Here is a 13,282-nt window from a genome sequence, read left to right as displayed (position 1 = left end):
GTATAGATGGATAGGAAAAGACTACATCATCTCCAGGAAACACACAGATCGAGAACATATTCTGTGAAATGATTTCTACCCTAATACTGTACTTTGAAGATGCTAGGTCAGTTCGCCAGCTGTATCGACTGATATGGTTTCCATGTGTTCAGTTTCACTACATTACCGCAGGCTCAATCCCTCCCATAAACGTCATTGATTCAAATTGCTACTGAGGCAGGGAGTCTCGAGCCGATCAGCCAAGCCAAGGCAGAGCGAGTGAGCGTTGCATAGCGAGGGGAAGAGGTGGTTTGCTTCGTTCAGTATTTTTTGTATGAACAAAACTACGAATCACCTCTTCTTTTAAAGATGTGGACAGAGGTCGGGAAGCTAATGCTCTTACATGTGTTACTATTGGAGCTCCACTCCACCCAAGGTAAGAATGCATTTTTATCAATCTCATTGATTATGGGTGAGGGATATATTTTTCATTGCAACGAATGAGGAAGCGACGTTACAGACAGAACTGAAGAAGCCAGTGTATCGTAGAGGTAGAATAGGCTAGATGCCTATTACCAGTAGTCATCACAAAGGTGGATTTAAGTTTACCTGCACTAAATACTAGTTTATAGCACATATCCTATGCTCTGTTGTTGGTTACCTATTCCACAACATCATGAAACCAGTCTATGGTGACGTGAGAGCCTAGTAAAGGGAGGTAGCCAACATGTGCTTGAATGACATATGGAAGAGAAGGTAACCTAGCTTTGGGACACAATACACATACTCACAAAACCTAGGGATACGTGGAATGGAAGGGGTTGCAGTGTTGTTCCATCATTTCCTAATTGATTCAATACACTGGCATGCTCACTGTACATTTTTTATTCAGTAAGCATTATAATATGAGTTGGTTTATAAGGCTGTTGTAGCCTATATAACATTATGTTGAACGGCAGCTGTCAACATTCACAACAAAAAAATTCAAAAGTTAGGCTACAATAAAATAAACAAATGATTAGATTTAAATAATTCCCATATAGGCTTTAAGTGCCAATTTAATTAAACTTGCTTTCCTTTTCTGTTCTCAATTGATGTTTTGCTCATCGTAGAGAGTACTCTGTTTTCCCCATACAGTGTTGTAGCCGAATAACAATGTACTGTATCAGGGTCAATTAACCATCACGTCGTATCCAACATTTAACCCGTGTTGCAACATTGAATCAACAGAACTCACTAAACCTTTATTGTAATAGTAGATCAATGCAACATTAATATCAAAGATTGAACACGATTTAATGTTTTATTTACGTCTTTATCTTTACGTCTTTATCTTCTTCGGTCTACAGGGACTCATACCGATACGGATTGTGAAACGGGTCAGTTTCAGTGCAAGAACGGAAGGTGTGTACCTACTCTCTGGAGATGTGACGATGACGACGACTGCTCTGATAACAGCGATGAAGAAAACTGTCGTAAGTAACACCACCTGTCCAACTAATACTGCTGTGCTGTACATATGATCCCCATTGCAGAGACGCCACAGGGCTTCAATAAGCATTGTAAATACCGTCACCAGAGCAGGTGTTGGGAGTTTTTACAATGTAATGTGGATATGGAGTTCACATTGCCACTGCTGAGTGGATGTGAATGTGGCTGTTTTCTTAGACATATTGTATTAAAGCTGCAATATGTAACTTTTTGGTAACCTGACCAAATGTACATAGGAATATGAGTTTTAGATCTGCCATTCTCGTCGAAAGGTAGTCTAAGAAGCTGTAGATCTGTTGTTCTATGTGTGCTATTTCTATGCTTCCTGTTCTTCAGTTTCGTTTTGCATCTTTTACTTTCGATTTTGTACACCAGTTTCAAACAGCTGAAAATACAATAACTTTGGTTATGAATTTTTTTTCTCACAGTGGTTTGGATGGTACAATGATTCTGTACACAATGACTGCTTGTTTTGTCACATAAACTGAAATTAGGCAAACTTTTCTTTATTTTATCAACCAGGAAATGGTGGAGCAATTTCTGCATATTGCACCTTTAACCCATGTATTGAAAAATAATGGTCTGAAACAGATAATTATTGATATCTAGAAAGTTAACTTAATTGGTACTTCAATTGATTTTGTCATTTTATAATGAACAAAATCTGAAGAGTCAGATTAGCCATTAAGCTAAATTTGCCGCATTTGGTCTTCATCGAAGTTTGGAGGGCCGCATTTGATCTTCATCGAAGTTTGGAGGGCTGCATTTGGTCTTCATCGAAGTTTGGAGGTCCGCACTGAAAATGTTTATATTTCTTCGCCATCAAAATCAGCTAAAGCTATCCAGGTAGCCTAGTGGTTCGAGTGTTGGGCCAGTAACCAAAAGGTTGCTGGATTGAATCCCTGAGTTGAAAAGGTAAAAATCTGTCCTTCTGCCCCTGAGCAAGGCAGTTAACCCACTGTTCCCTGGGTGCTGAAGATGTGGATGTTGATTAAGGCAGCCCCCCACACCTCTCTGATGCAGAAGACACATTTCAGTTGAAGGCATTCAGTTGTACAACTGACTAGGTATCTCTCTTTCCCATTGTTTTTGGAATTTTCGGTGCTCCCTGACTGTCTAGCTTTCATTTTGGTGATTGGAGCTGGACACAGTCAAGAAACTGTTTGAATGTAGTCCTTTTATCATTTCTACACAGTTTCGATTTGGTTTTAGTAATTTTAAAGTATATTGAGTTTGTTCACCCCCCATGGGCTAAAGGTGCAATATGCAGAAATCGCTCCACCATTTCCTGGTTGCTAAATATGTAATAGTTTGTCTAATTTCAGTTTATGTGACAAAACAAGCAGTCATTATGTAGAGAATCGTGGTACCATCTAAACCACTGTGAAATATATTTTCCATAGCCAAAAATATTGTATTTTCAGCTGTTTTGAAGATGGTGTACAAAACCGAAAGTAAAAGATACAAAAACGTAAGCATAGAAATGGCACACATAGAACAACAGGTCTACGGCTTCTTAGACTTCCTTTCAATGAGAATGACAGATATATAACTCCCATTTCTATATGCATTCTATTGTTTAACTCAAACCACCCGCGGGCAGGATTGAACCCCCCTGTGTTTGACACCCCTGCATAAAACATTTGTCATGCAGCTAATTGGTTGAATGGTTATATTATAGTGGTCAATTGATTAACGTCTCCCCGTGTCATAGCCAGTAGCAGCGCTGCAATGCGCACTCTTAATATTTCTGGTCCTCTGCACAGCGTGACATTTACAAGCGTGTCTAACGTTGATTGGCTACAGATGAGGATTATTGGCTATTTAGTGGAGATACTCGATGGAAAAGAGATTTGTTTTTAATGAGCTGTTCTTGTGTCACAATACTGCAACATATCTATAAACACTGCACAGTGTGACATTTACAAGCTTGTCTAACATTGTTTGGCTACATATGAGGATTATTGGCTATTTAGTGGAGATACTCGATGGAAAAGAGATTTGTTTTTAATGAGCTGTTCTCATGTCACAATACTGCAACAGATCTATAAACATAGCCTTTGTCCTGAAGTGGGTTGATCTTGTTATTTGAAGGGCAATGCCCTCAATTACAAATACAGGGTTGTTTCCTCTAGCCCAGCGGAGAACGACTGCCCCCTCTCATTGATGCACGGAAGTTGAAGGCAGACTGGGTTACTGCAGGCATTGTTAGCAGAAAACAAGATCCTGAGTGGCGCAGCAGCCTGGGGTTCGATCCTAGGTTGTGTCACAGCCAACCGTGACTGGGAGCCATATAAGACGGTGCACAATTGGCCCAGTGCCGTCCGTGGTAGGGGAGGGTTTGGCCAGGTGGGCTTTCATTGGCTCATCACGCTCTAGCGACTCCTTGTGGCAGGGCTGGGTGCCTGCAAGCTGACTTTGGTGGTCATTCGAACAGTGTTTCCTCCGACACATTGGTGTGGCTGACTTCCAGGTTAAGTGAGCAGTGTGATAAGAAGTAGCGCGGCCAGGCGTGTCATGTTTTGGAGGACACATTACTCGACCTTCACATTTTCTGAGCCCATTGGGGAGTTGCAGCGATGAGCCAATGTCATAATTCGGGGAGAAAATGGGGTAAAAAATAAGCTTGTGGTCATACCACCCTGAACATGCCTGATCTCATCTAAATTCGGGAGTTAAGCAGGGTCCCACCTGGGAATACCAGGTGCTGTAGGCTACATTTTTATTTATTTGTTTCTTAAATAAAAAAATAATAAAAAAATGAAAGCAGTGTCCTCGATTGCAAATACTGTGTTGGATATGTTCCCTCTAGCCCAGGGCAGAATGACTGCCCCCTATGTATGCACGCTTCGAGGCAAACAACACTGAAGCATGCATGAGATGACCTAGTGTTCAAGATGACTGTGTGATCACGCTCGCCGTAGCCGATGTGAGTAAGACCTTTAAGCAGGTCAACATTCACAATGGCCGTAGGGCCAGACGGATTACCAGGACGTATACTCTGAGCATGTGCTGACCAACTGGCAAGTGTCTTCACTGACATTTTCAACCTGTTCCTGACAGGTTTACCAACATGTTTTAAGCAGACCACAATAGTCCCTGTGCCCAAGAACACCAAGGTAACCTGCCTAAATGACTACCGACCCGTAGAACTCACGTCTGTAGCCATGAAGTGCTTTGAAAGGCTGGTCATGGCTCACATCAACACCATCATCCCAGAAGCCCTAGACCCACTCCAATTTGCATACCGCCCCAACAGATCCACAGATGACTCTGTCTCAATTGCACTCCACACTGCCCTTTCCCACCTGGACAAAATGATCACCTACTGTCAATGCTGTTCATTGACTACATCTCAGCGTTCAACACCATAGTGCCCTCAAAGCTCATCACTAAGCTAAGGACCTTGGGACTAAACACCTCCCTCTGCAACTGGATCCTGGACTTCCTAACGGGCTGCCCCCAGGTGCTAAGGGTAAGCAACAACACATCTGCCACACTGATTCTCAACACGGGGGCCCCTCAGGGGTGCGAGCTTAGTCCCCTCCTGTATTCTCTGTTCACCCATGATTGCGTGGCCAAGCACGACTCCAACACCATCATTAAGTTTGTCGATCACTGACAACGATGAGACAGCTTATAGGGAGGTGGTCAAAGACCTGGCAGTGTGGTGTCAGGACAACATCTCCATCAACATGATCAAGACAAAGGAGATGATCATGGACTACAGGAAGAGGAGGGCCGAGCACAACCCCATTCTCGACGGGGCTGTAGTGAAACAGAGCTTTAAGTTCCTTGGTGTCTACATCACCAACAATCACACCAAGACAGTCGTGAAGAGGGCACGATAATGCCTATTCCCTCTCAGGAGACTGAAAAGATTTGGCATGGGTCCTCAGATCCTCAAAAAGTTCTACAGCTGCACCATCGAGAGCATCCTGACAGGTTGCATCACTGCCTGGTATGGCAACTGCTCGGCCTCCAACCGCAAGGTGCTACAGAGGGTAGTGCTTACGGCCAAGCACATCACTGAGGCCAACCTGGGGCCAAGCTTCCTGCCATCCAGGATCTCTATACCAGGCACACCTGTTAATTGAAATGCATTCCAGGTGACTACCTCATGAAGCTGGTTGAGAGAATGCCAAGAGTGTGCAAAGCTGTCATCAAGGCAAAGGGTGGCTACTTTGAAGAATCTAAAATCTATTTTAATTTAACACTTTTTTTGGTTACTACATGATTCTATATGGGTTACTTCATAGTTTTGATGTCTTCACTATTATTCTATAATGTAGAAAATAGTAAAAAAATAAAGAAAAACCCTTGAATGAGTAGGTGTGTCCAAAAATATTACCTCAATGACCTGGACTAACCTGTACCCCCGCACATGGACTCTGTACCGGTACCCCCTTTATATGACATTGTTTTTGCAATTTTTTGTTGTTGCTCTTTTATTGTTTTATTTTGGTAAATATTTTCTTAACTCATATTTTTCTTAACTGCACTGTTGGGCTTGTAAGTAGGCAATTCACGGTAAGGTTGTATTCGGCACATGTGACAAATAAAATGTTATTTCATTTGATTTGAAGCACGGAAGTTGAAGGCTGACCGGGGTACTGCAGGCATTGTTAGCAGAAAACAGGTTCCCTCATTATAGTGAATAGAAAGATGGCAATCTTTGTGTAAATAAATAAAACGTTTGGAAGACAATCATGGTACCAATAAGTGCTTCTAATACACCAGATGTATGTTCTTGAACCGATTATTTAAAAATCACACATCGAAGAAGTTCTAAGGATAATTTAGTTGCTAATGGCAGCCTGCAGTACCCCGGGCCGGCCTTCAATTTGAGTTACTCAATAAGAGGGAGCAGCACTGAGCTAAATCAAATCAAATTACATTTAATTGGTCACATACACATGGTTAGCAGATGTTAATGCGAGTGTAGCAAAATGCTTGTGCTTCTAGTTCTGACCGTGCAGTAATATCTAACAAGTAATCTAACAATTTCACAACAACTACCTTATACACACAAGTGTAAAGGAGTGAATACGAATATGTACATATAAATATATGGATAGATGCAGTAGATGGTATAGAGTACAGTATATACATGAGTAATGTAGGGTATGTAAACATTATATAAAGTGGCATTGTTTAAAGTGACTAGTGATACGTTTGTTACATCCCATTTTTAATTATCAAAGTGGCTAGAGATTTGAGTCAGTATGTTGGCAGCAGCCACTCAATGTTAGTGATGGCTGTTTAACAGTCTGATGGCCTTGAGATAGAAGCTGTTTTTCAGTCTCTCGGTCCAAGCTTTGATGCACCTGTACTGACCTCGCCTTCTGGATGATAGCAGGGTGAACAGGCCGTGGCTCGGGTGGTTGTTGTCTTTTTGGCCTTCCTGTGACATCGGGTGGTGTAGGTGTCCTGGAGGGCAGGTAGTTTGCCCCCGGTGATGCGTTATGCAGACCTCACTACCCTCTGGCGAGCCTTACGGTTGTGGGCGGAGCAGTTGCCGTACCAGGCGGTGATACAGCCTGACAGGATGCTTTCGATTGTGCATCTGTAAAAGTTTGTGAGTGTTTTTGGTGACAAGCCAAAATTCTTCAGCCTCCTGAGGTTGAAGAGGCGCTGTTGCGCCTTCTTCACCATGCTGAGGAACTTAAAACTTTCCACCTTCTCCACTACTGTCCCGTCGATGTGGATGGGCGGGTGCACCCTCTGCTGTTTCCTGAAGTCCACGATCATCTCCTTTGTTTTGTTGACGTTGAGTGTGAGGTTATTTTCCTGACACCACACTCCGAGGGCCCTCAGTTCCTCCCTGTAGGCCGTCTCATCGTTGTTGGTAATCAAGCCACCACTGTAGTGTCGTCTGCAAACTTGATGATTGAGTTGGAGGCGTGCATGGCTACGCAGTCATGGGTGAACAGGAAGTACAGGAGAGGGCTGAGAACGCAGCCTTGTGTCGCCCCAGTGTTGAGGATCAGCGGGGTGGAGATGTTGTTTCAGTTGCACAGGGCGGGGTCGAGACCCAGGGTCTCGAGCTTAATGACGAGTTTGGAGGGTACTATGGTGTTAAATGCTGAGCTGTAATCGATGAACAGCATTCTTACGTAGGTTCCTCTTGTCCAGATGGGTTAGGGCAGTGTGCAGTGTGATTGCGATTGCGTCGTCTGTGGACCTATTGGGGCGGTAAGCAACTTGGAGTGGGTCTAGGGTGTCAGGTAGGGTGGAGGTGATATGATCCTTGACTAGTCTCTCAAAGCACATCATGATGACGGAAGTGAGTGCTACGGGGCGATAGTCGTTTAGCTCAGTTACCTTAGCTTTCTTGGGAACAGGAACAATGGTGGCCCTCTTGAAGCATGTGGGAACAGCAGACAGGGATAGGGATTGATTGAATATGTCCGTAAACACACCAGCCAGCTGGTCTGCGCATGATCTGAGGACACGGCTAGGAATGCCATCTGGGCCGGCAACCCTGCAAGGGTTAACATATTTAAATGTTTTACTCACATTGGCCGCAGTGAAGGAGAGCCCGCAGGTTTTGGTAGCGGGCCGTGTCGGTGGCACTGTATTGTCTTCAAAGCGAGCAAAGAAGTTGTTTAATTTGTCTGGGAGCAAGACGTCGGTGTCTGCGACGGGGCTGGTTTTCTTTTTGTAATCCGTGATTGACTGTAGACCCTGCCACATACGTCTCGTGTCTGAGCCATTGAATTGCGACTCTACTTTGTCTCTATACTGACGCTTAGCTTGTTTGATTGCCTTGCGAAGGGATTAGCTACACTGTTTGTATTTGGTCATGTTTCCGGTCGCCTTGCCATGATTAAAAGCAGTGGTTCGCGCTTTCAGTTTTGCGCAGAATGCTGTCATCATTCCACGGTTTCTGGTTGGGGAAGGTTTTAATAGTCACCTTGGGTACAACATCACAGATGCACTTGCTAATAAACTCGTTCACAGAATCAGCGTATATATCAATGTTGTTGTCCGATGCTATCCGGAACATATCCCAGTCCACGTGATCGAAGCAATCTTGAAGCCTGGAATCCAGCATCCCTGTCATTGCTAGCCTGCAACGTCATTTCCTGGAGTAGCTCAAACTGCGCATCTTATGTCTCCATGAGACGCCATCTTAACCCACTTCATTTGGCTTCAATGCGCTATTTAGTGTTCACTTAGGAATGAATGGTGTCATGTGATTGATGGCTTTGTCCATTCATATATACAGTCATTGCCCTAACCACACACAGGTCAATGACAGGGATGCTGGTCCCCAGAAAGCTTAGACAATATTAAACATTATCTCCCCTCTCCTTGTCCAAGTGTCAACCCGCCAGCAAGACTGGGATGAGACTTTTTCTCTGTCTGCTTTCACTCTACCAAGTCATCCCTCTACATCTCTCTCTTCCATCGCACTCATCTCTCTCCATTTCTCCCGTCCCTTCTTCTCCTCTCATCAGACGCATGTTTCCCCTAGCCAATGAGAGCTGGGTGGCATTTCATGGTGTTGGCTCCCAGGTCTCCTGTGCCATGCCCGGTGCTTTAAAATGCCAGGATCTTAGAAGGTATGCATGGTAGTCAACCTGGAAGAGGAAAGGAGAGCGCCATACCAGGCCAAGGAGGCTGTGCCCACCTGTTTAACCCCCACAAAGGGCATCAGCCGACCGGTTGGAGATAAATCCAACGGCACGACTGGTTGCCAAAGGGATGACCACTGGCGGCTCACCAAGCTCTCCAGCAGATGCCAGTACTGCTTCCAGTGGCTCCCCAAGCCCCACATCACCAGCTAAAAACGCAACAGAGGAGAGGGGGACAGGGGAGAGAGGAGGAGATGGGAGAATAAAGGAGAGGACAACAGAACAGAGGAGAGAAGATGGGAGAAGAACAGACTAGCAGAGAGGAAATCAAATAAAAAATAAGGGCAAGTGAAGACTGGAGGACAGGTGAGGGTAGAAGAGAGGGAAGAGAAGAGGAAATAGGGGAGGGAGAGAGAGAAAGTAAGTCATATTGGTAAACAAACCAAGATTTGCCAGAAGAGCAGTGGCCCCTAACATTTTGTCTCCCCCCCATAACAAAGTGTGCTCTACAACCAGCACACCACCTCTAGGCTCCCTGCCTTGCCGACCCCATCTCCTCTCACACCTCTAGCCTGGTCACAACACTGCCAAGAAGCTCATTTAGCCCAGTAAACTGGCCCGACAGCCCTTTCTCAGGCAGCACACCAGTCTCCTTCTCTCCTGTGTCACTTCCAATATGACCCGTCTCTGTCTCTCTCTGTCTCTGTATCAGTGCCGGGCCCCTTCACTCTCCACAGGGATTACACACAAGCGTCCTCCAGCCGTCTGCATTAGAATAAATCCTGCTAGATTGGGTGTATTTTGTGTGTCTCTACTCCTCCCTGCGGCTCGGTGTCTCTCCTCCCCCCAGCGTCATTCACACCAGCCTCAGTGGGGATTCTGTATAGAGTTAGATTTGTTTCTTTATTCTGTAAGTGTGTCTACCATAATCTGTGCGTATATTCAACATGATTCGCAAATAAAACTAGTGATCTGTGAATATATACAAATATTTTGTAAATAAAACCACAATCCGTAAATATGTACAAATATTTCACAAATAAACCATAATCTGTGAATATGTAAAAATATGTCACAAATTAAACCATAATCCGTGAATATGTCAAAATATTTCACAAATATTCACCATAAGTCACACATAAATCCATGCACTGTAAATATATTCAACATAGCTCACAAATAAAACTACCATTTCAACAGATGTAGAATGATTTGTGAGCAGATGTTCAGAAATCCCTGACATTTACAACTGTGGAATGTGCATTTGACCATTCAAAAAGTGCTTGTGGGTCTGTATTTTGTGCTTACAGAGTTTTTTGACAAATTTTCCGCCTGTCGTTGTATTACAAACCACAATTACTTGGCTTCAGATGGGAATCTCCCTTCATTAGGATAAACTTTGTGTCACATGACGCCCAGAGTGATGACATCAAGGCTCTCTCATTCTACCATTTCTTGGGAGAACACTATCTAGGTAGAATATTTCTAAACAACAACTTCATGAGATAAGAGTATAATGTTTATTTATTCAATCAATCAATCGATCACATTTATTTATAAAGCCCATTTTACATCAGCAGATGTCACAAAGTGCTTCTACAGAAACCCGTCCAAAAACCCCAAACAGTTTGTAATGCAGATGATGTTAAAATGTTCAACAAATTACTTTCATATGAATGTTAAATTGGATCATTGGGGCATGTAACGCTGAGTGTGTGTTTTTGACATCAGCCCACTCGCCAAGCTAATTAGCAAACGTTGGACACTACCAATAGCAAGCAATCCCATCAGCTGTTTAGGCGAACAACCAAAGTTAAATTAACTAGTTCATTCAGTAATGTGTCAATTATGAAGAACCACTTAGTTTTAAATCCTGAATTGGCGATCTGGACAGCCAGCTAATGAGAAATGTTGCATATCATATTTTTCAATATATCATTTGTTTGCAGGACAAAGCACTCTTTCCTGACTGGTGTGGAGGTAAGAACTCGGAACATTATCAGATTAAAAACTTCAGCTAGCTGTTTTCTGTTCCATGTAGGCCTGGTTTTTCTGTTCCATGTAGGCCTGCTTTTTCTGTTCTATATAGGCCTGGTTTTTCTGTTCTATGTAGGCCTGGTTTTTCTGTTCCATGTAGGCCTGGTTTTTCTGTTCCATGTAGGCCTGGTTTTCAAACCTTGCAGCAGCTTGTTAGCCACTCCCAGTGCTTTGTGGCTGTGCTTTGCCTCTTGAGTCTTCTAACTACGATCAGGTGGCGTGCAGCTGCAATCCGAATTGATGATTACTTGTGTGCTGCCAGCTGTGGGCAGGATTGAAATTAATCCAACCTTCATTTACGTTTTTACATACTGAAGTAAAAAACTCTGTTTTGGATGTGACTGACTTTATGACCAAAGTTATCCTATTTACACATTTTAGTCAGTTTTGACAGTACAATACATCTTTCTGACTCATATCGATGCCACATATGCTGTTTTCTAAATGAGAAGTTTGTTTTTTAGGTGAAGTTGCTCTTTACCATTCTATTTATTTCTCAACCACGTTTCCCCAACAAGGAAAATAAGAAAATGGTACAATTCCAGTTCCACATGATGGTAATCTGACCGGCGTAGGCTAATAATACCTTGTTTTCATTTTCACTACTCTCTCCCTTCCTTTTATTAATGTGACGCATGACATTTTTTTCCCGTCCAAGCAGGTACAGTATTCCAGTGTGCATCTGGCTCCATCAGACCCACCCTCAGAGCCGACCGCGGTGCAGCGTGTCCCTCTGTCTCCTTGGTGATCAACCCCAAGTGCCCGTATGTGGAGAACAGTAGGGTATCCCGGGACCCAGGACCACTCTTCACATTTCCTGAAAAAATTAAATGACAAGACCAGGGAAATTACATTTTCCCCCAATGTTGCACTAATGCAATTCCACAAAATACACAACATGTGCAGAAGCAGATTGGCAAAAAATTTTTTTGCATATTATCCAAACAGGTTGTCGTGTGGAAGCCTTTAACCTACAGCATATTTACTTCACACAAAGTCGCCATAAATTCAAAGCACACACATAATTGACACGGCCGGACTGCACACGAGACTCGAATGCAGTTTAATTTTTAGTTCTGATGAGAACTCTAGATCCCGGTCCGTCACAAACCTGGTGAGCTAAAGAACGAGCCCAGGCCTGGTCCGACATAACAGAAATTAAATGAGCCTGAAAAAAAGCCTGATTTCTAGAAAACAGTAGACTATAGTGATTTAAAATAGTGTTGAGAACAACGTTGCTGAGGCCGGCAGCAGTGAAGAGACGAGCAAACAGCCATTGGGCCATAGAAAAAGAGCAGAGAGAGGAAAACTCACCGTAGTTATGATCAACTGAATGATGAAAATATTGGAATAAAGTAGGCTAATGCAATTGAAGGCATGTATCAAATTGTTGCTTCTACTGCAGCTGGTCACCTAGATTATAATTGCAGCACCGTTTTGATTGGGACAGAGCCATCGCGGTGCTTTGAGACAAACTTGGGGGACTTGTCTAGATAAATCAAATCAATGTTTTCACTGAATATCCATTTGGATATTGTTAACAATTAGGCTGATCAGAACATTTTGCTAGCATGTTATACAAGTGGACTTTGCTATTCACTCGCGTAGTAGCCTGTCCTACTCCTGATCAAAAGCTTGTGACTTGTCTGATAATCAATGTGATTTTGTTTCAATTAATGCTTGTATATTTGGTTCATTGATCTCTGGCTGGACAAGTGGAAGTGGTAGCTCATATTGGTTTGCTCATCTATCACGGATCAGGAATATTTAGCAGTAATGTAGCCTAAATCAAGTGTATTATTTATCTATTGACTCACATAGTAGCCTTATATAGAGCCTAGGCTATTTTCCTATAGTCCCAATCCCACTGAAACCCAAAATCCTGACTCCTGTCTCAAAGTTATTCTGTCATTACTAAATATCAGATTCACTTAATGTGATATTTTTACATAGTGGCGCAGCCAAGACGGCAATGTGGTGCAGCGACCATCTTATTTTGGGAGAACCCTGAGTGACCCTATCATGGTTTTAAACACTTTAAATAGGCACTTCTGATTTTTACTGTATTTCCCGGGACTCTCGGGATAAATATGAATTATTCCCGGGATTGAAACTCGGTAGAATTTTGGGAAAATATTAATCCCTAGAGGCCAGTGGGCAGGTGCTCCTTGACTGCCTCTCCAACTGGAATAGCG

At 43.2% G+C, this 13,282-nt stretch overlaps 1 protein-coding gene across 1 annotated transcript in view; it reads left to right on the top strand.

Annotated features, from left to right (window-relative positions):
- Positions 1-242: 242 nt before the first annotated feature.
- The window catches only part of LOC106560497 (low-density lipoprotein receptor-related protein 8), a 618,846-nt gene continuing 605,806 nt past the window's right edge, over positions 243-13,282 (top strand). The window contains exons 1-2 of the mRNA XM_082956606.1: positions 243-415; positions 1,329-1,454. Of these exons, the coding sequence (XP_082812732.1) occupies positions 349-415; positions 1,329-1,454 (193 nt within the window). The 5' untranslated portion in view covers positions 243-348. The remainder of the gene's footprint in view (positions 416-1,328; positions 1,455-13,282) is intronic.

The sequence above is a fragment of the Salmo salar genome, chromosome 10 (genome assembly GCF_965601325.2).
Source record: "Salmo salar chromosome 10, fSalSal1, whole genome shotgun sequence".
Classification (NCBI taxonomy): Eukaryota; Metazoa; Chordata; class Actinopteri; order Salmoniformes; family Salmonidae; genus Salmo; species Salmo salar.
The sequence above is the reverse complement of the archived record's forward strand: the minus strand, read 5'-3'. Positions and strand labels throughout refer to the sequence as shown.